The sequence below is a fragment of the Plectropomus leopardus genome, chromosome 15 (assembly GCF_026936395.1).
Source record: "Plectropomus leopardus strain MGB_pleo_1.0 chromosome 15, ASM2693639v1, whole genome shotgun sequence".
Lineage (NCBI taxonomy): Eukaryota > Metazoa > Chordata > Actinopteri > Perciformes > Serranidae > Plectropomus > Plectropomus leopardus.
This window is the reverse complement of record NC_142190.1, coordinates 18425438-18447173: the sequence shown is the minus strand read 5'-3', so window position 1 is coordinate 18447173 and position 21736 is coordinate 18425438. Positions and strand designations below refer to the sequence as shown.

At 40.2% G+C, this 21736-nt stretch overlaps 1 protein-coding gene across 4 annotated transcripts in view; it reads right to left on the bottom strand.

Annotated features, from left to right (window-relative positions):
* Positions 1-21736, bottom strand: part of LOC121952361 (transcription factor COE1) — a 104830-nt gene that overhangs the window by 28780 nt on the left and 54314 nt on the right. For 3 of the 4 annotated variants that reach the window (XM_088088087.1, XM_088088086.1, XM_088088089.1), the window contains exons 7-10: positions 5369-5450; positions 4189-4330; positions 2264-2397; positions 1-127 (exon numbers count right to left, since the gene is read on the bottom strand). In XM_088088087.1, the coding sequence (XP_087944213.1) occupies positions 1-127; positions 2264-2397; positions 4189-4330; positions 5369-5450 (485 nt within the window). The remainder of the gene's footprint in view (positions 128-2263; positions 2398-4188; positions 4331-5368; positions 5451-21736) is intronic. The other variant, XM_088088088.1, reaches the window with a different exon arrangement.

The window sequence follows — 21736 nt, the reverse complement described above, 5'->3', positions numbered from 1 at the left end:
CTGTATATATGAACCTTCCCGGTGTGCCTTTGCAGAACTGTTTGGACTTGTAAGACAGAGTGACCTCGACGACCCCGGGGATGTGTCTGGGAGGCGTCTGCACCCGGATGGCATGCGGTGTGATCAACTACACAAGGAAGGAAAGGGTGGACCAGGAGTCAGTACACACACACACACACACCAACACACATATAGCCTCACTGGGACAAAATAATGAAGCTCTCAGGCATTCAGGCAGCAACTGCTGTTTGCTCAATTATTACAAAATCACTACAATCACTGAAATAACTTCCAAGTTTCTTTGTCATTTTGAATCTCAATTTTGTGTAGCAGAGTTCTGTTGTTTACACCATGCATTAAAACACTGTTTTCCCAAAGTTTTGACCATTACTGTATTTTTTTTTAGCTCTCTTGCTGGAGCACCACTCTAAAGAATATTTTACATAGTGAATTGGAGATGTATTGCATTTGCACTTGTTGACATTGTGAAATAAATATCTAACTGAGCTGTATTTACATTTGGATTGGATGAATTTTCTGATTACAATCTGAAGTTGATGTTTGCAGCAAACTCAGTTTCCTTTTTCTTGTTTAAGCTAAGAGGAGGAGTATAACCAATAGCATAACGCATTTGAAATTTTGTATATTGATCTGTATAAATCTGAATTCCTGTAAAAAGACATATGACATTGCTATTCATGTTTTGTTTTGGTTTCAGATATGTTACTGGAACTTTGCCTTGTGACATGGACCAAATATTGGGCATGCCATAAAAATAAAAACCAACAAGCCACTTTTGTTAAAAAGCTTGCTTTTAAAGTTTATATCATTCTGTAGCTTCCTACGTGTTTTAGACTCAAAATGCAATATTTTCAAGCCCTTTTAAAAGGTTTTTCCCTTTCCACCTTACATAGGTTTCTGCATGCCAGTGCTACATGTAATCCCACATGATGCTAAAGATGTCATGTTAAGTTGGTTCCTAAAGTCACAAAATAACAAACAAACTTAACTGCATCAGTAGGCCAGCAACTACGGTGCGCTAACTGTTTCTGTCAAAGGAGTCTGGTGGCTCTTAAGAGAGCAATATAACAGCTTCAGTTCCCCATTGGACAGAGCTGTAAAGCGCTAAAAAATCTTTTTAAGTAAGTAAAAAGGGTAAACCTGCTCTATGTGAAAAATGTCCTAGAATAGTATTTGTTATAATCAGATGCTATTTAAATAAAAATTGACTTGACTCCAGATATAATCCAATTTTGCAGCTTCTTTGCTGATACCAGACAAAAATGAATCATTATACTGAGCTCTATGTGACAAACACTAAGTCTTCAGCATCATATTTTAGTGGACGGTTTTCAAAAATAGTTTTTACTGTTTGGCCCAGGTTTGAAAATTCTGTAGGTAGGAGGGAGAGCTGCAGACAAACAGAACTTGGCGAACCTGCAATCGCTCTCCCCTGACAAAATTTTTTCAAAATGTGTCTTCGTTCGAAATCAATAATCAAGTTGAGCACAAATGAAACATTTGGTTGGCCAAAATCCATTAGGAGCCAGTCTGAAGAACATTAGGAGAGCTGAGTCAGTTTGAACTGAACTGAACTAAACTGAGACTCTGTACACATGTTAGTGTGTGTAAGTGTGGCTCTCAACACTGTAAACAACCCCCTCAGCTCGAAGCACACGCACGCGCACGCGCACACACACACAAACACACACAAACACACACACACACACACATCCATGTATGCCAGTATACACACACACACACACACACACACACACACACACACACACACACACACACTGGGTGTTGTTGTTGGAAGGGAGCCACCGTCGCTCTGCACACACGGTGAGTGGAGTCAGAAGACAAATAAACATTCTGTAGAGGAGTTGCGCTGGGTAAAAGTACGACAGTGAGCTCTGTATGTGTGTGTTAGTGTGTGTTTTCCTGAGCATTAAGCCGATGGCTATCAAAATCTACTGATTTGATCAGTATTCCACAGAGAAAGAGACAGAGGGAGTGTGGGTGAGGAAGGTAGCGAGGGGCGGTGGTCGCTTATTGGTGGGGACTCATTAGAGAGGCAAACCTCATTTAGACAAACATTAACACACACGCTCACACACATGATCACACACAGCCAAGAGCCCGACCATGAGGAAAAAGTATGTTTTCATATAGAATTACAAGCAACGGTCCGAGGGCAAAAGCACACAGTTGAGGGGTTGAAACAACATTGAGACAGCACGATGTTTGGTGGCAAACTGACCTCGCTCCAAACCAGCATGGTACCGAAGATGACTTGGAGACCATCGAAGAAGTTGTCCCCTATGATGATGACTGTAGCACCCCCCGTAGTCCACCCTTCACTGGGGCTGATGGCTTTAATGCAGGGAGCTGCTCCTTGAAGGAGGAGAGGAGGATTAGAGCCATCGAGAGAGAGAGTGGGTATGAAAGAGTAAAACAAATATTAAAAAGGTTGTTGGCATTTGAGTGCTCTCAACATTCACTCTTGGCATCTGAAATTTTACTCGACAAGCCATGGCTGCAGGGAAAACATTTGTTTCATTTAAAGACTACTAGGAAGATCTGGCTTGAAGCCTTTTGCATCTGCACCTCATATTTTTTCATGCTACACCCTTGGCTTTTGGCTTAAGTCCACATTAGCACACTCTGAATACACTGCAGATTCAAAGTCCTTCTCAACTGGTCCTGCAGTTGTGAGCTTTTCTCCTTGTAAAACGAGTGCAAAATGAGAGAAAAAACAGAGCAAATAAGTGCAGAGGTTTAAGATTAAGTTCTGGGCTTCCTCTCATTTTCAAACAATCATTTATTCAGTTGAGGTTGTTTTAGACACTTGAATGTGTACTGACATCCAAGAAAGAACACATTATCAAAGCAGTCAAATATTACCAACCCTAACCAACAGTAATTCTTTTTTTTATGGACCATGAGATGCAGATTAAAGCTCCGAAACCTTATAAATTATCTTCAGTGTTTAGTTCTATCTGACCAGGCTGTTCTCATGCACTGTTAGTATGTATAACTATAAAGAGTAATGCAACATAATTCGTATATAACCCATTACATAAGAAAGGCTGAGATCACATGAACAATGTGCCGATGGGAATAAAGACGGAAGCTGCATAAAGAACAAAGGTCTGCATCAGGAGGCAGGTTGGGGTGGTGGATGGATCAAACAAAAACAGGACTTTCCCCCAGGAGATCAGTGTGTGTGTCCCAGGTAAAACCAAGGAAAATTGAATTTGAAGGAACTTTGTCACTATGTGTCTTTTCCTAAACCTAACATAGAGATATTCACGATAAGTATGTAATATAACGATGGCCACACATGATTCTTTTCAGTGCCATCAGTGGAGCTCAAATTCAATAACATATGAACAGTTGTATGAAGATATGTTAATCTAACATACGCTGTTCCCAAATTTTAAGAGCAAGCATGCTCATAAGAAATATGTCTTATGAGACAGATACTGACTTCTTTCAAAATACTGTTTTTATATTCAGAGGAGATGAGGAAAAAATTACGAGCAATTTTGACAGAATCTGTACCATTTCTTTACTGTTTGTTTATCCCAAAGCCAGACTGATGTCAGATTACAGAGCTTTATATTTAAAACTAATGATACGACATGGATAAAAACACACACAGACGGCTCAGTATGCATCATAATACTTGAGACAGAATGGATACAATCAGCTTTATGTCACTTCAGCATTGTGTGAGTGTGTATAAGCTCGTATCCAATCCCATATCGCAGCGATAAAAGCTCGTCTGTCAAAAACCAACTCTGCTCAAACTCTGTGTGTGTGTGTGTGTGTGTGTGTGTGTGTGTGTGTGTGTGTGTGATTACTAGGATTCATCTGAATTACAGCAACATCCTTTAGTCTGGGTGTGTTTATGAAAAAGAATCATAATGATATTAGACCTAGCAACACACACCCCATCACACCATGCTTTTTGTGTAAGTGTGTGTGTGTGTGTGTGTGTGTGTGTGTAGTGGGTTGGATTAGCCAGATGGAGGGGCAGGAATCACCTGATAGGATTAAACCATCAACCATCTGGTGGCCATGCTGCTTACACTCACACACATTCACACGTAGACAGACAGACAGAAATGCGTGCACACACACACACACACACACACACATATACACACACACTAATGTTACCGTGTTCTAGGTAAGACGGCGTCCCTTCCACAGGGTCGAGCCTGCGGGCCCGTCGGCCATGTTTGGAGTTGTTGTGGACAAACATGTTGTCGGAGACTGACAGGACATGTCCCTCCACACTCACCGTAGTCGATACGACCACCTGGAGTTGTAGCAGGGGAAGGGACGGGATGGAGGGGTGGAGGGACAAGAAAGTGGAAAGGAGGAAGAAGGGGGGAAACAGTGGACAAAGAGGGAGGAGAGCAGAAAAGGGCAAAGAAGGAAAAAAAAGAGGAATTACAGAGTGTGGGGTTTAAAGATCATTGCAAGGAGGAGTTAAAGCATGAAACTGTGAAAAGCTCTTTAAATGTAACCCGTTATCACTGCTATTACCATCACGCTAAACACACACTGAGTCTGTGTGTGTGTGTGTGTGTGTGTGTGTGTGTGTGTGTGTGTGTGTGTGTGTGTGTGTGTGTGTGTGTCTATCCTCCTCTGTTCAATAGTTCCTGATGGGTCCAGCCCTTAATTATCTCCCAGGGAAACAGAGCTGTCTTCTCTGGTTCCACTACAATAGAGCTGCACAATTAGAGGCACAGATACTGTCACACACTCGCTACCGTACAACTCCCTCTCTCTCTGTCCTATCTTACACAGAGCATAGACGCAATAAACACATATATACATAACACACACACACACACACACACACACACACATGTGCCATGGTAATAAATCTATTGGTATCTTCTGGGCGTCCAGTATCTCCACTCAGACTCAAGTGGTGTCTTCCTGATTGTGTTGTGGCCATGAAGATAAGGAAATAATAAAGTCTGCACAACCTCAAATCTTATTCACAACCCCACGACATGATGTCTTTCTTTCTCTCTGTCTCTCTGTCTCTCTCTCTCTCTGCATTGTGTGTATATTTATGTTCTGACTAGTCGGGGTCAGGATCTCGTGTTTCCTGTAAAAGGCGCTGATAGCTTATTTACTTACACAGAAACACACACATCCATTCCAGTGTTTATGTGTTACAGTAACCATAAAGTTGTGTGTGTTATGTCCACAGAAAGTACAGGGGAAGAAGAGAGAGAGATAGGCAGAGACTGAGGGAGAGAAGGACGTGTAAATACACATGGAAAAAAGAAGAATTAAATGGCAAGAGTTTTTTTTTTTTAAACAGTGTGGTGGTTTCTACCTGGAACCTCCTCATGTCTCGTGGGTTTCCTGCATTTTTTAGACAGTTCTGGTTGCACTTGAGGAAAAACTTGAGGAAGAATCTGTGGAGACAGAGGAAAGGCAATATTTGAGGTTAATGTTAGACCAGCTTTCCCTCAGGATAGGTGAATTCAAGGTCAGTCTCCAACATTCAGCACACTGAATGAAACCTAAAATACAGATAGAGAAATTAATATTTCATACTGTTGGAAACTTAAAATGAATTTCCTCGTGGTAATTCCTTGTGGATGTGTGGAACATGTTTTTTGTTCAAAAATCCACACCAACTGAGAGTGCTTTGAAATGCCACATAAAGGCGTTGGAAGAGCATACAAGAAGGCAAATAAAGCAGCACACTCCAGCAAAACTGGTGGAAATCTGTGACTGAGAGCCAGTTTAAATTTGAGAAAACCTTAAATTTGACCTTCAGTTTTATACTTTTGTGAATCCAAGCTTCAAGATCCTTCCAAAGGCCCTCCTGCCTTTGTTTTATCACTTATCATTTGTTTAACCCTTTGAAACCTGGATTCACATGACTTTTCTTATGCTGCGTTCAGAGCCCTTCAAACCCTGAGCAAATTGGCTTTCTTTCTTTTGAAAACGGGTGAAAAAGTCAATGAGCAACAAGTGTTCCTTGAATATCACAGAACTAGTAGATTTAGTAATCATCATTATCTTAATTATATATATTAATATTTATTTAATTATGATTGTTTAAGCACATTTACCAGGTCATGTTCTTGTTTGTTTGTCTCTGATTTTACTTTTTTTTTCCTTAGATTTTTATTTTACTGCTAATTTTTAGGTATATTTCTTGTACTTTTTACAATTTTTTTTTTTGGCTAATATTTGGATAATTCACTCTCTAGGTTGCTCATTGCTTTCCTCCCATGTTTTTTGTAAGAAATCAAGCCTATTTTCTCAGGCTTCAAAGGGTTAACTTGACCTTCATCCTAATGAATTCTGATTTCTACCAATATATAAAGGCTATGGCTTTAAAACTCTAGGTGCTTGTTAAAATTCATAAATTGTCTCAAATTAAAAAAAATAAATAAATAAAATCTCTCTAGCTCAGGTATTTTTCTTACACTAATCCTGAGCTAAATCATCAGGAAAGGAGGAACTATGTTGACATTGGGTGTTTGAAACGAGACCATATGTCATGAATCTATATTACAGAATAAATCAAACACACAGATGGCCATCAACAGCTAACAAACACATCCAGGTTGTGTTTTGGTGTGAGCCAGCTGGCCAGCCTGGCAGAAGCAACACCGCACATTCGCACAATAACACATACGTTTGCATGTTGGTTTGTGTTTGTTACATCTGTGTGTGTTAAAACTTGATAAAAAGCTGTGTTGCAGTAAACAAGATCAGTCTTGGTTAAGAGACCAGATAAGGAACACTTTTTAAAGGTCTTAGTCTCGACTTGGAACCGATCGTAGTTTTACTGGGTGTTGTCTCGCTGTCAGACAAAGAGGATTTGGGATTATATTTCAAGACAGGTCAAGACCACAACTGCAGAGATATCACTAAATTGCCTGTGAAAAAAAGGAGTGTTGAATGAGGATGGTTTTAGCTCTTTAGTGTTTGTATTTGTTTGCTCACAGAAAACAAAGGAAATTTCCCCTCCATGAAATTTCCTTCTGCAGTCAATGCCTTTTATTCATTTATCAAGACATTTCTCATGATACACATAAACACATACCTGTATATATACAATATGCATGCAAAGAGATGCATGAAGAGATATCTGTATTTCTGTAAGGGGAATGTGGATCTTTCAAATCGGCTGCGGCTCAGAAGGTAGAAGGTCGTCCACTAATCATAATTTTGTTGGTTAAAACTGGACTTTTAAAATACATGTCAACATGTTGGTCTGACTAAGAATTGTACTAAGGCTAATTTCTCCAAGTCGGACTAACACACCTCGATAATGGGCCCCTATACTCTTTCATGTAATTTCTTCAACCAGTCCTGAACTGGACTAGGCATTCTGCGCATCCTGTAGTCGTACAACATAAATTCATAGAAGAAAGCCGGGAAAAACAAAAGAAGAAGGAGGTAAGAAAACAAAACAAGATGAAGGTACCAGGTAAAGCATAGAGTACGCACAAAATGTACAATGCTGAAAAGTTATACAGGTTGTCACCGTTTGACATGCAACCCATTTGCCACTTGCTGACTTGTTTGGTAACAGGAAGACGGTCCAATGGCAACTAGCTTAAAGGGGGAATATCGCCACCTACTGCGGCGGAGTTGCAGTGCTTGTACACTGGGACAGTTGTCCAATTAAATGGCCTATTTGAGCTATAATTGTAGCCTGACTTGCCGGTGCATGTAAACATACTGAATGTGACATGTAGTGTGGAAGTGTTTCAATTGATCAGAAGACCACAAAAACTCAATACAATTCACTATTCGGAGGAGTGCCTCGGTTTGCATGTTTCATATTTTATTGTAAGTGTGTCATGCACTGTAGGACTTGCACTCGTCTGGCCTTGGTTTTGACTTGGTCTCAACCCCTCAAAGTCTTGGTTTTGTCTTGGTCTCAATACACTCTTGTCTTAGTCATGACTTTGTTTCGGTTGACGTGGTCTTGACTACAACACTGGATAAAAGTGACACAACTTCACATGAAGGGCATTATTTTTTCATCGTATACAGCACTCCTTGCATGTACTATTCCAGTGTATTTCTCCCTCTTTTGGTTGCATTATGTGTTTGTTCACAGCACTGTTTCGTCTGTTAATGATTGTTCGAGATATACACAAGCATCCGAGTGCACAAGGAAGCTCACATAAAGCACCACCTGAAAAACCAAAATCTCTCTGTTGCTACAAACTTGTGATAGTATAAGTTCTGCAAAAATGGCAGAGCTATTATATTAAGTTTCATCACATTGGTTCCACCCTCTGTATTTATTTTCATGCAATTACACTTCAGACTTAAATATTTTCAACTTTTCTGCATCACCTCCATTCCCTCGTGGCAGAGCCTGGTGCTCTACTGTTCAAGAGATGACAGCCCTTGTACTGGACCACCAGAACAAAGCAGAGGTGTGCGTCTGTATGTGTGTGTGTGCGCAAACATGCACTCCACATGTGAGTGTATGTGCGTGTGTGACGGTGCAGCACAGCCCAGTGGCAGGTCTGAGTGTAAAACTCTGCGTTAACGAGCTCAGGCTTCGTTAGAACACCGGCGCTGGGATTCTGCATGCCTAATTATCATGACCCCTCACCCCTGGGTGACAGCCTATCACAGTGGAGGACAGCCACGGTGACCCCTGCTGACCTCCCACTGTCTAGTCCTTCTCACAACACTAGCATAGCGTTAACACGACCACCTCAGCTGACCCTCCGCTGTTATCTCTGTGTAAAGGAAGCGGCTGCAAGGCTCACACACTCCTGTGCTCATCTGCCTGAAATATGAAAGGACTAAAGAAGAAGTGTTGAAATCTTTTAGAAATAATTCACTACAGCAAAAAGGTCCTTGAGTAACAATAATATGCACTTAAGCACAAAATGTCTCAATCAGAAAAACAGCTTTCAGTGTAACATGTTAAGTATTTAATTGATTATCTGGTTCAGTTGGTGCTATAAGTTGGCAAAATGTGATTTTCTTTGGGAATATTAGTATAAAGAAGCATAAAATGTAAACACGGATGCTATACGCTGGATGGGCGTCAGTGCTGATACTCACTTCATCAAACAAAACGGGTACAGTAATGATATTACAATTTTAAATTTATTGTCAATGTCATCATGCAACTCAGTGTTTCTTAGGCAGCAGACTTTTTAGAGTCATATTAATCCCTGGCCTCATAGTACATTTCATAAAAACGGTTAAAAGAAGTTCCACACAGTGCTTTATACAGATTAAATACTAACAGATACCCTGAGTAAATGCATCAAAGTAATATTCAAAAGAAAAAAAAGTTGGTAAATCCCTACAATGAACGCCTCTCATTAAAATGCACTCTATGTATCCTTAAATTGACCACAATGAATGGATTTCTTTCCTCATACAACTAGATCTTGTTTTTGTTTTGAATGTTTTGTAATCTGCAGTGTCATAGATGTATTAAGAAAGTCTGGATACAGCCATGTAAGCAGCGCCCGGTTCACTCCTATGAGAGCAAAAAAAAAAAAAAAGCTTTTTTTTTCAGGTATAGCATACCCAGATCTATGAGCCTGTGAGGCTTACAAACCAGAGACTTGCGGTGGCCGAGTGTAGCTGAGTGTATCCGTGTATCTAGATATCTAGATAGTGAAATGAGTTGTTTTGTGGGGGTTTAATGCTAACAAAAAATTATCCACTGATTTACAGACATCTTTTTCCCAATGTAAGACAATGGGGAAAGTCTTTCTGGGCCCGTGGGCATCACGTGACTGACCCAGAGGGTGTAATTTCACACTGGCCACTATGTAAAATTTGCATCAGAGCCTGGTACCGTTCCTGGGGGCTTGGTTCATGTCAATTTGAGGGCTTCTTCTTCTTCCCATTGCTGCTTTTTGCAGCTTTGAGTAAATGCACTTTACTACCTCTGCTCTGTGGTCACTATAATCCTATTTCTGCAAAGATGAACGATCTCATCTCTAATTGCTGCACCACTGACAAAGATGGGGATGTCCTCAAACATCAGCTAGATCATCTCCACAATCTCATCTGACCCACCAGTTTAACAATATTCCCCCCACTCAGTGTATTCACAGGCGAAATCATTTATATAACTGGCTTATCATGCTGGTGATCTGATGTTATCGCTCGTTATTTTTCAGATTTCCATCTACTGCTAAACACCTCATCTATTTCCTGTGAGAGCGTTTTCTCATTGATTTGCAACAGAACATATTCTACATTTTAATGCAGTATGTGTGCGTTCCTCTTCCCCCTTCACTTGACCCCATCTGGCCTAATCAACTCCGCTACAAAAAGGCCCTGCAGCTACACACACACACAGGCGCGCACACACAGACACCTTGTGAGAATTGATTGGCTGGTCCAGTCACTGGTCGTTAAGAGGCCTCCAATTAAACCGGGCAATTATAAGAGTCTGAATGACTGTGGGGGAGGGGAGCACTCTCCCACTCTCTCTCCTCTGTCTCACTCCCTCTCTCCGAAGCCCGATCGTGTTCAAGTGATAACAGCGCAGTTGACCTTTGCTATACTGTGAGTACCACACTCAGAGAGCTGACCCAGCCGACACACAAAGAGGCTCTCTCACGCACACATCTACACACATACAAAAACACACACATACATACACACAAATACCATCTAGACGGGTAAGTGCATGAGTACGGAGGTTAAAAAATATAGATTTTTAGAAACAATTTAGGAATAAAGTACAAGATTATTAATATTGTTTTACACTCCACACTCGATGATTTTTTCTTGGTATTTTGCCTTTATTAGTCACTGTATACATACAGACAGGAACTATGGGAAGAAAGAGAGATTTAAACTAGACAAGATAATCAGGTTTGGATATAACGGACTTTCGGAAAACCTTGTATTATGTTCCATACTGGGTTTTTTTTTAAATGATCAATTTTTGCAATGTTTTCACATGGCAATTGGCAAAGATTGTGGTAATAATTTTAAAACAAAGCCAAATGTTAATTACCTCTTCCAGTCCCCTGAAAAAATAATATCTCATGGTTTCTTATTTGAACATCTTAATACTAGAAAAAGTAAGAGATGTCGAAGCAGCAGCCGCCCTTTTTGATGTGGCAAGGCAATGTCATGCACAACAGGAAAATCAACTTGATCTAAGATGCTAGTAGTATTTACGTTTTTTTGTTTTTACAAGAACTATTAAAGGTTCGTATTGTAGTCAGAAAAATATGATTGCTGATTTCAATATATGACTTGCGGGTTCTGAGACTTATTTTGTTAATGTATGTTTGCACAGGAATCTGGAAGCACAAGTTGCAGAGCAAAATTACGCGTTAATCAACCACAGACTGCCAACGTTATGCATTGTAGTTACAACATTTTCATGACTGAGACAAGGACAGAGAAAATTAGGACTAAGCAAGGTCGCTGCTTTGTCACTTTTTGACATGTCTGCTGGAACCCATGGTATTCATATAAGATTGTCAGTGAATCAGCCAAGGGCATTGAGCTGATATTTATCACGAACTGGCAAATCTTCAGGATGGCTTCAGAAACCTTGGTCCCTAAAAAAGGAACCACTTCGCCAATCTGGCAGCCTACTGTTTATCTGGTAGATAAATAAGAATGGTTACTTAAGCCCACAATGAATGCCATCAGTGGCATCGTCCATTGGCCAAACCCTTATTTACAACTAGACGTTTACTAGGAACACGCCTAAATACGTTTAAAAGCACCACACAGAGACCTCCAAGCATTTTCAAGTATTTTTGTGAGAGGGGACGAGCAATTATATCAGGTTGGCCGTTGCCTGGCCACCTCTAGGTGGCACTACTAGTTTTTTATAAAGTTAATATGGCCGATGTTTTCAGAAACACTGCCAATTTACAAAGCCAGCAGACACACAGCAACATTTGCATTGATTTGAAATCGTGTTTCTAGCAACCCGATAAATGTCAAATATTCAGTCTTCTTCTATTTGTGGTCTAATTCCAGCTCTCCAGCTTAAACATGTAGTTCTTTAACTTCACTTGCAAGATGCTTACTTTGTTTGTCTGTCATTTGCTTACCTCAGTGCAGTGCTAGTTTTAGCTCACAAAAAATGGTGATGTAGTTGACCATTGTGTCATTTTTGCAGCTACAGTTGTTACTGTGAGCCACAATGATGTAATCAACGACGCTAGGATGCTAGTCTTATTTCACCTGTAATCAAAGCAATGTAGCAAACCATGGTTGGATGTTGTTTTTTAGCCTGTTAGCCATAGTGTAGCCTAGTAGTGAACGGCACGGTTACATCCATTATTCAGAGGCTGAGATGGCAATTATGGCTCAGAGCACAACTGACATTAATATTTAATATATAGGGCTAACACAGACCTGAGGAGAGAGACAGGAAGTGACAGAGCGAGGGGATGGAGAGGGCATCGGGATGTAGAGATAGAGAAACACAGTGAAGGAGAGGAGGGGGATACGGAGAGTCAGTGAGGGAGAAACAAATGGAGGAGAGAATGATGAGGAAAGAGGATTGTAGGAGTTTGTTTTGACCACCCTCCTGTCATTTAAACAGTTACAATGACAACAGGGCAAGGGTGACATCCAGGGGAATTCCAACCGTGCGTGTGTGTGTGTGTGTGTGTGTGTGCGCGCGCGCACGTGTGTGCATGCTCACGTGCATGTGTGAGTGTCTAAGACTGAATGTCTGTGTCCGTTTTATTCCCTAAAGACTCACTATTCTACTGAGCCAAGAATAACGATGCCGCCTTGGAAGAGAAAAACAAAAAAATCTCTCTCTCACACACACACACACACACACACACACACACAGTTGAGTTGTTGCTGACAGGTGGAGAAATTGCAGTCAGTTAGTGCAGACAAACTGAACAACAGATCAGTGCTTTTGCTGCTCCTGCCTCCTCTGTCTCTTCTCTGTCTCACTGCTTCCTTTAGATGTCTTATTTCACCTGCCTGCCAAGTTTCTTGGCAGAGCTTTCTGACATAGTGATGATATTCACTATCTTCCTCTATGTGCATGTGTCTGTTAAACAACTTGCTAATGCGTGTGTACCTATCGTAACTGCCAGTAACTGATCAGTTACTGGCTGCACGCTTTACAAAACAACACCAGTCTGCACTGAGAGGAAGCTTGTTTGCAAACGTGAATATGATTCAAAACATTTCTGAATATCATTTAAAATTATATGAGTCACTCTGAATAAGAGCTTCATAGTATTATAATAATGTCTATAATAGCCTATCTACATGGATGCAGTACTGAAAAGGCCTACAGGGCACAGGCCCAGGGGCCTTAAGTATCAGGGCCCCCCTGGCTTCATCTGCAAAATGTAACTCAATATGAACAAGTGAATGAATGAACAAGAACCAACCAGAAACACTTGAAAAGGGCTCAAAAAGACCTCAAAGAGACACAAAGCGCCTACAAAGAGATGCAAAGAAAACAGACACAAAATAACAAAAATAGGCAAACAATCAAACCTGACTAAAAAACTCACTAAAAGACCTCAAAACAAGAAAAACAAAACAACCACAATAAATCAAAAAATGGCAAAAAGATACACAAATTACCCCAAAGAAAAACAAAACAACAACACACCGATAACCAGACACAAAATGATCAAGAAATACACACAATTTGATCAAAAAGTCACAATACAACCACAAGAAGAAACAACATTATGTCAAAGAGACACAAAATTAACTGAAAAAGACACAAAACAACCACGAAGACGCAAAACAACTAGAAAAGGAAACAAAACTACCACAGTAAATCACAAAATGAACACCAAAAAAAAAGACAAAAAACAACCAAAAATTACATAATAACCTAAAACATACCTTAAAAAATCAATCTATCCAATCAATCCTCAAATAAATACAAAATGACTATAACGAAATTTCAGTCAAACTTCTTTCCTGTCGAATCTGTCATTTCAAGCAGCTCATCTAGTTAATATTTTAGAGTTTCCCTCTCTGTCTGTTGATCTGTCAGAGATCAACTTCCTGTTTCCTGTTTACTCTGAGTGCTTGTTATTGCTGAATGTGATGACATCAGATAGCATTGCTGGGCTCCGCGCCTGCTATCTGACTAGTCATGCAGTAGAAAAAACAAGGATATGAAATTCTATCACGCCCTCTATTCGGCTGTTATCACAATAATAATGTGATAATGTATTGCTTCCTGTGGAGGAAATGCTTGTTTTTTTCGTCTTTGCCTTTGTAGTTTCTTGTTCAAGAGCACTTCAGCAGAGATAATGCTCACTGATACAGAGCTTAAACCACAGTGCTGGGACAGCCCCTCATCAGATGTAAGCCGTGGGGTTTGTTGTGGTGTTTGTAACCAAATTAAGAGTTACAGCCCAGAGATGTGGTTAAAAACTAGTGTATAAGGTGTTTTTAAAAGGATCAGGGAGATTAAAATGACAGAAAGAAGCAAGGAGACGGGGAGGAATCTGATGAGGCAGATGAATACATTTTACTTGGAAGAATAACTGGAAATCCACTTTAGTCTTGGTACAATAATATGTGAGTCTCACCAAGTCTTTCATAACGTGGAAACTTTAGTGCCACAGACAAACTGAGAGCTGTTAATCTGTACAACTGCTCCATTGCATGATACAAGCTTTAAATCACTGTCTTTCGAACACATGGGGCTGTATCTATTGATTATTTTCATAAAGCGGCTGATTATTCTCTCAATTAATGAATGGTTTCGTTAATTGTCTGTAAGAGTAAACATGGATTTTCCCAGAGCTGAAGATAATGTCTTTAAATTGCTTGTTTTGTCTGAACAGCAGTCCAAAATGTAGTATGTAAAGATATAAAAAAAAACATCCTCATATTTGAGAAGCAAGAAACAGCAAATGTTTGGATTTTTCACTTGAAAAATGACTTGGATTATAAATCAGTAATTAAGTGCCATTAATGTCACTTGACCAACTATTTCAGCACCACAAACACATAGTTTATCAATGTCACAGCCAAAACAGTATGATCCAAGAACAACAAAACGTCACAATGAAAATTATGTAACAAACTTAGATGAATGAAAGAGGACTGACCATGCTCATTCCCGTGTATTTGTTTCTTTTCTATGCCTGAGACTTATAAGAACTTTTACTGTGAAAAGTTACTTAAGCGGCTGAAAACATGCTGTCATTTGCAAAAAAAAAAGAAGAAAAGAAAAAAAAGGGACCTGGGAAGACGTCCACATGCAGAAACTCAGAGCCATGCATGAGCAATGCTGAAAGTAAGAGCGTGAGAAGAGCGGGAAAGAGGAGCGGAAAGAATAAGAAACATAGACACATAGGAGAAAGTGCGAGCGAAGGGGGGGGGGCGAGTGGTCGGGAGCGAAATGGAGTGCAAAAAGAAAGAAAAAAGGCAGCATTGGAGGGAGGGAGTAAGGGAGGGAGGAAATGCATGGGAGAGAGAAAGAGAGTTATGCGAAGGAACAAGACTTAAGAGAATTGAGCAGAGCCGAGCGAAGCGGAGTTATTTTACATAATGATGGTTGATATGCACAGAGGTAATTGATAGCTGAGCTGCAGCCCAAAAAACACCCAGCTAGCTGTCAATCACCGCTCATCTCCCAGGAGATATGCTAATGATGATGATGATGAGGGCTTAGCTTCATATTGCTATCATTACTATTAATGCTGTCATTGTTGTCATCTCTGCATATTTAAATGACAGAGCAGGCCAGGGTGGTGATAGCCGGCCTGTGTGATGTCTATGAGGGCGCTTGTACTGTCTGCCAGGACTGAGATAAAGTGAGTATTAATAACCTGCACAGTCTACTTGTTCAGCGCGGGTATGGACCTGTACAAGTGTCATTACATCATTGCTGCATGTACCGGTGACACTGATGTCATCAGTTTGTGACATGGCAGCTCAGTGTCGCTCACAGTGACATGCAGTCATTATTTATGGACCGCAAGCACCAACTGTACAAGGTAAAGGATCATCAATACATTTACAGACATGATCATTAATTAGTGTGTTGAATACCAACATACTGGTGTATCGAAATTGAAAACTGGAAAGAAGATGCTCTGTGGAGTAACTCCATGTGCAGGTTTGTTTTGCTCCTACAACTGGGGCCTTATTTTTGGAATTTTGACCAACAGAGGAAGAAACATGGACGCTCAGGTGATCAGACACAAACTAGATAATCTACGCTACTTTTTTCGAAGGTAAATTCCACAGACAGAAAGTGATCACGCCCAAAATGTCCTAAACAGTCTCAAAACTGTGTCCACAACAACAGCAGTTGTTGCATTTTTTGGTCAAAGTTGAACTAATTCAAGCCTGTAAAGTGTGAAGGATATGTACAACTGGGTTTGCTTTTAATTTTAGTGCTATTATTTTTAATTTTTACAGATTAATTTAGGTAACCTGAAGTCCAGTAGTACAATCCTGTAATGATCTAAATCTTGGAATGATGGCAAAAAACTGTTGGAGAAAACCAAAATTGTGATAAACAGGAAATATGCTTTAAAATTAGTACTGTATTAAAAGAAATACTTTACCCACAATATGATAATTTGTATATCAATTAATCGCTCCATTTTACATTTAATTCATGAAGAAAACTTTCATGATGAATGACCAATCCAAAAAAAATGTAACGACAGCAAAACAATATCAAAACATCCATTTAAAAACTCACACACAAGTCCTTCAGTTTAATCCAAGTCTCATTTATCCAGTTGTGTGCTCAGTACCTCCAAAATACTTAAACAATATTTAAAAAAATGTTTTGTTCTTGTTTTCTCCATTTTTTGAACCCCTTGTTCACCATGGAGACTTGCAAATCAAACACAGTTTTCTTCAAGAACTGAAGTAACATGGGGTGACCAACTGATATACCAATGATAAAATTCTTGGTGAAGTATTCCTGAAGTCTTTGTCTTGTGTGTTTTTTTACTGCTTATGAATGTATTTGTGTGTTTTCTAGTCTTTGATTGTCAAAGACCTAATGAGAAACAGGCTAATAAATGATCTTTAGCCAGATACTTTATATGCATGTGTGTGTCACTATGTGTACCAAAAGTATACCCTGCAACTTAAAAAAACTATCAAATAATTTTTGCTATCGGGGAAATCTGCAAAAAGTCACATCAAGAAAATAGAAGAAAAACAGAATGGATATACTGCTGTAGGTGTAAAAAAAAAAAAAAAAACCCACAGATTCGCTGTCAGGTTTACTTGAATTCAAATTATTGGACTGTTGGCTTTTAATGCCATGAACTTTTGCTAAATACTTGAACAACAATGATGCTGACCGAGACTCACAGTGGATGTAATGACCCTTAATAAGATATTAACCACTGTGATGCGGCCCTACAGTTTGGGGCCATGATAAATTACAACATGATCACCTTCAAGCCAAATACTGTCAGAGGTCTTACTCATTGCAGGGAGAGAAACGGGGAAAAACAGCAAGGAGATGAGGGCAGAGATGAGGGGCGAGACAGACTTGGAGGAAAGGAGGAGGTTACTGTGGTGTATATTTTAAAGGCTGAAGGCAAACTGTTGAATTATAGATGAGAGAGATTGATTTGGGAGGAGGGGGGAGAAAAAAGGAGAGAAGAGGTGGAAGGAGGGACAGAGGAGAGTGGGGGGAGTGAGTGAAGGGTGAGCAGCTAAAGGATCGCTCGCTCTGGGCAAAACATGTACACACACACACACACACACACACACACACACACACACACACACACACACACATCTTACCTCAAATCGATCTAAAGCTCCAGCTCGCTCTCTTTTTTAACTTCTCTCTGTTGCTCTCACATAGACACACACACGCTTTATCACCATCACTGAACACATGCACGCACACAACCATTACCCCATTTGTCCTCACAAACACACACACACACACACACACTAACACAGTCTTGGTGATTACATGGTAACAAGACAACAGTGACCCGCAGTGCAGCAGGCAGATTAACCAAACTAGTATGGTTTTCTCTCTCTCTCTCTGTGTGTGTGTGTGTGTGTGTGTGTGTGTCTGCATGTGTGTGTGTTCCTTTGTCATTCATTGGTGTTACAAATAATTCATGTTGGGTGGAGAGAAAGAAAAGGAAGAGAGGAGAGGAAAGTAGTGATGAAGGAAGTGATATTGACAGGAACCTCTTCCTCCTCTCTCCTCCTGTCTCCTCCTCTCTCCATCAGTCACTCACTCAAACACACACGCACGCACGCACGCACGCACACGCACACACACACACACACACACACACACACACACACACACACACACACACACACACACTAGCTGCAAAGGGAATTTCTCATTTGTAATGATGCTGATTTAGAAAAGCATTTGTAAGGCTCTCCTCCACTCAGATGTGACGCGTGTGTTGGATTCTCTTGCTCCTCTCTTGCCATATCTGACTCTTTCTTTCTCCAGTCTCTTTTCACTCCTTCAACTAAACACTGTGTGAATGTTTGGGTTTGTGTGTCCTCACTAGAAAAATGGCAGCACTGATTGTTTGATCAAACACTTAACATAACCTCTTCCAAATGGCCAAATGTAGTTGTCATGACACCACAAAGCCTCCTCGGGTTCAACCACTGACTGGATAGTGCTGTTCACATCCTTTCTCCCAGCAACAGTAAATGTTGGTTTCTTTAAACCATGACCGTGACCTTCTCCTAACTTTAGCTAAGTAGTTGCAGTTGCCTAAAGCAAACCTTAGAGATCAGAAAACCACACATTCTCACTCCTAACTCGTCAAATACTGACGCTTGGTCAAAGATCCTAAACATCAAACTACTCCAGCATCAAATTTGCACGATCAGAGAGGGCCCATTATTTACACTTGTTACATATATTGTCTTTTCAAACTAATCTGTTTTCACAGTAAAATGTACAGTTTCTGTGTGTTAAATACAGTCTCTTTTCAAAATAAACCCCAAAATGTAGGTTTAAAAAAAAATCATTTTTAGGTTTATGTCTTTTGGTTTAGGCAACAAAAGAAGATGGTTAGATTGTTGCTAATGCAATATAATGTCCCCAGACGTACGTCACAAATGTCACATACGTCATGTGTCATAGTGTAACATGCTACATATTATAGCACACCATGTTGTTATCAAAATAACTCCTAACTCTAACTTTTGGAATCTTATGGGAAACAAATGGGTGAAGTCAGGAGTTCATTTTACTCATCCGGCTTCCCCCCTTATCCACCCTCTGCGGACTTTCTTGCACTTCGTACGACTGTAGTTGCCTGGAGCATCCAAAGATGCTGCCGTCCTGGATGTCTCATACTGCTGCTAAAGGGTATGTGTGTGTGTCAGTATCTGGTGCCAAGGGCCAATAACCAAGCATGGGTATATGACAAGCTGGGGGTGAGACTGGGTTGCAGAACAGTAATATGAATCCACTTTTGTGAAGGTCAAATGGGACATTCTGAAAAGCAATGACAAATGACCTTTTTTTGTCACTGACATACGGGGACTTGTTGGTGTGTACTGGACAAGTGTGCCCTAATTACACTTGTGTGCATTTACAAAGTAAATATTGCAGAAATACAGCAGAAGAGAAAACCAAATACAAAGAAAACACACTAAATAAGATGTATTGTAGATTTAAGATATTGTATCGTGTGTATCTTTGTGTCAGTGAGTGTATTTCTATGCAGCTGCATCCATGTGTGTGCATGCGCTCACACTACGCTTGGGGACTTTGTGTGTACTCCATAAAGAGATGATGTCTTATTTAGTCACAGCATCCTGGTGCAATGAAATATTTAGAAAAACACACTCCTTCGTCTGCTCTGCTCTGATCTGGACACTGACTCACTCAAGCTGCCCCTTTAACACACAACTGCTGTAAATGGTTTGCATCTGGTTTCTTTTTCAGTCTCTTCAGGGAAAGGTGCAAAGAGCAAAACAGATTTGTATGCTGGACACCTAAGACCCAACAGCAGATATTATGCAATACTGAAACGGTGATGACTGATTTTTCACACAAAAATAACCCAGACTAATAAGAAAATAAATAAAAAAGATACATTGAGCAGTTTGAAAAGTCTCACTCTTGGAGGACAGCAACCCAAAGGTTAATTTGTGACCTTAATGGGAAAGCAGTGAGATCATGGGAAAAAACAGAAAGAGGAAAAAGAGAAAAAAGAGAAGGTGAGGGAGATGTACGATGCAAGCTGTAGGATTTAACCCCCTCTACGTTTGTCAAACAAATTAAACGCTGTCCAGGTTCCTCACCTGTGCGTGTACGCACACACAAACACACACAAACACACACAAACACACACATAAACTGCCCGCGTGGCACGCATATGGCTCACCCAGTCCAAATAAGGAAATATGCATGCATTACCATAACTAATGTACGAACCACTCCATTTAATATGCTAATTCACTGAAATATTACTGAGCGCCGTCTGTTGCAAATGAATAAATTTGAATTGCAATTAGAATAATCCTTTATAATTAATGAAAACTGTCAATTTTGGTTCAGAAGTAATTTGATTAACGGGTTGATGGGGCACCAATTAAGTGGAGGATGAGGAGGAGGAGAGAGGAGGAGGAGGAGGAGGAGAAGAAAGATGACAAGCTCTTCAGATAATCTCTTCCTTTTCATGTGTAATGAGAGATTAGGCTAAAATGATGTAATGTTTCTTTAAAGACATAAAATGTGAAAACAAACAACACACTCCTCTTACCTTTGTGGATATCACAGCAGCATCAGGATGAACAGGAGGAAGCATGAAAAAGAGGAGACAGAGAGGAAGATGATTAGATAGTGAACTCACGATATGATCAAGGGGGGTTGGAGTTGGAGTTAGGGGTTGTTCACTTAATAACAGACTTTGAACAGTATGCAACACTGCTGAGACACCTACTCTCTGATTTTTGTTAAAAACATAACTCTGTTTATGTATTTTTCAGCTAGCAATGATATTTCTGCTGCAGGTTCAGTAATGGTGTCATTGGCTCTCTAATTCACAAGCACCTCCTACCACTAATTAACCACATCCATGTCGCTGTTATTAGCTAATTACAAGACTGGACACATGCCCGGCTAATTAAAGCTATTAAATTTGTGTGTGTGTGTGTGTGTGTGTGTGTGTGTGTGGTAGAGGGTGTATATTAAGGCATTTCAGGAGTTAATGTTTTAATGACACAATATAACCTGCATTGCAACAGACCGTGTGATACACCCCCCACTCTCCCAGTACAAAAACACAGCCGCTCCCTCTATTCCCAAATCAATAGCCAAGGTCATTATGTCCAGCTGAATCATATGTTTCACTAAAGTTGCTGCGTGTTAATAATATTTCAACAGAGTTGCAGGAAAAAGCTTCTAATTTAGCTCGTTTAGTCAACACTGTCATCCATCATGGTGAAAACACAAAAGACCCCCCCTGACTCTCTCGCTGTTTTCCTTTTTTGCTCTCTTCTCCTCACCATCGCTTTTTCCTCATCTCATTTTCTCCCCCCCAAAGCACCTCCTCCCCTCCTTGTCCATTTTCTCTCACCCCGTCCTCCTCTCCTCTTTTGCTCTTCTTCTCTCGTCCCTCTCAAACACCTACCACATTCCTTTCCTTTACTTTCCTCTCATTAGAAGAGCAGCTTTTTCTTCATTTGCGCTCTCTAATCCTCTCTTCATACATCTGAATATTCATGGACTTGTTTTGTTTTGAATATTCAGGAACCAATTAACATGCTGTTTATG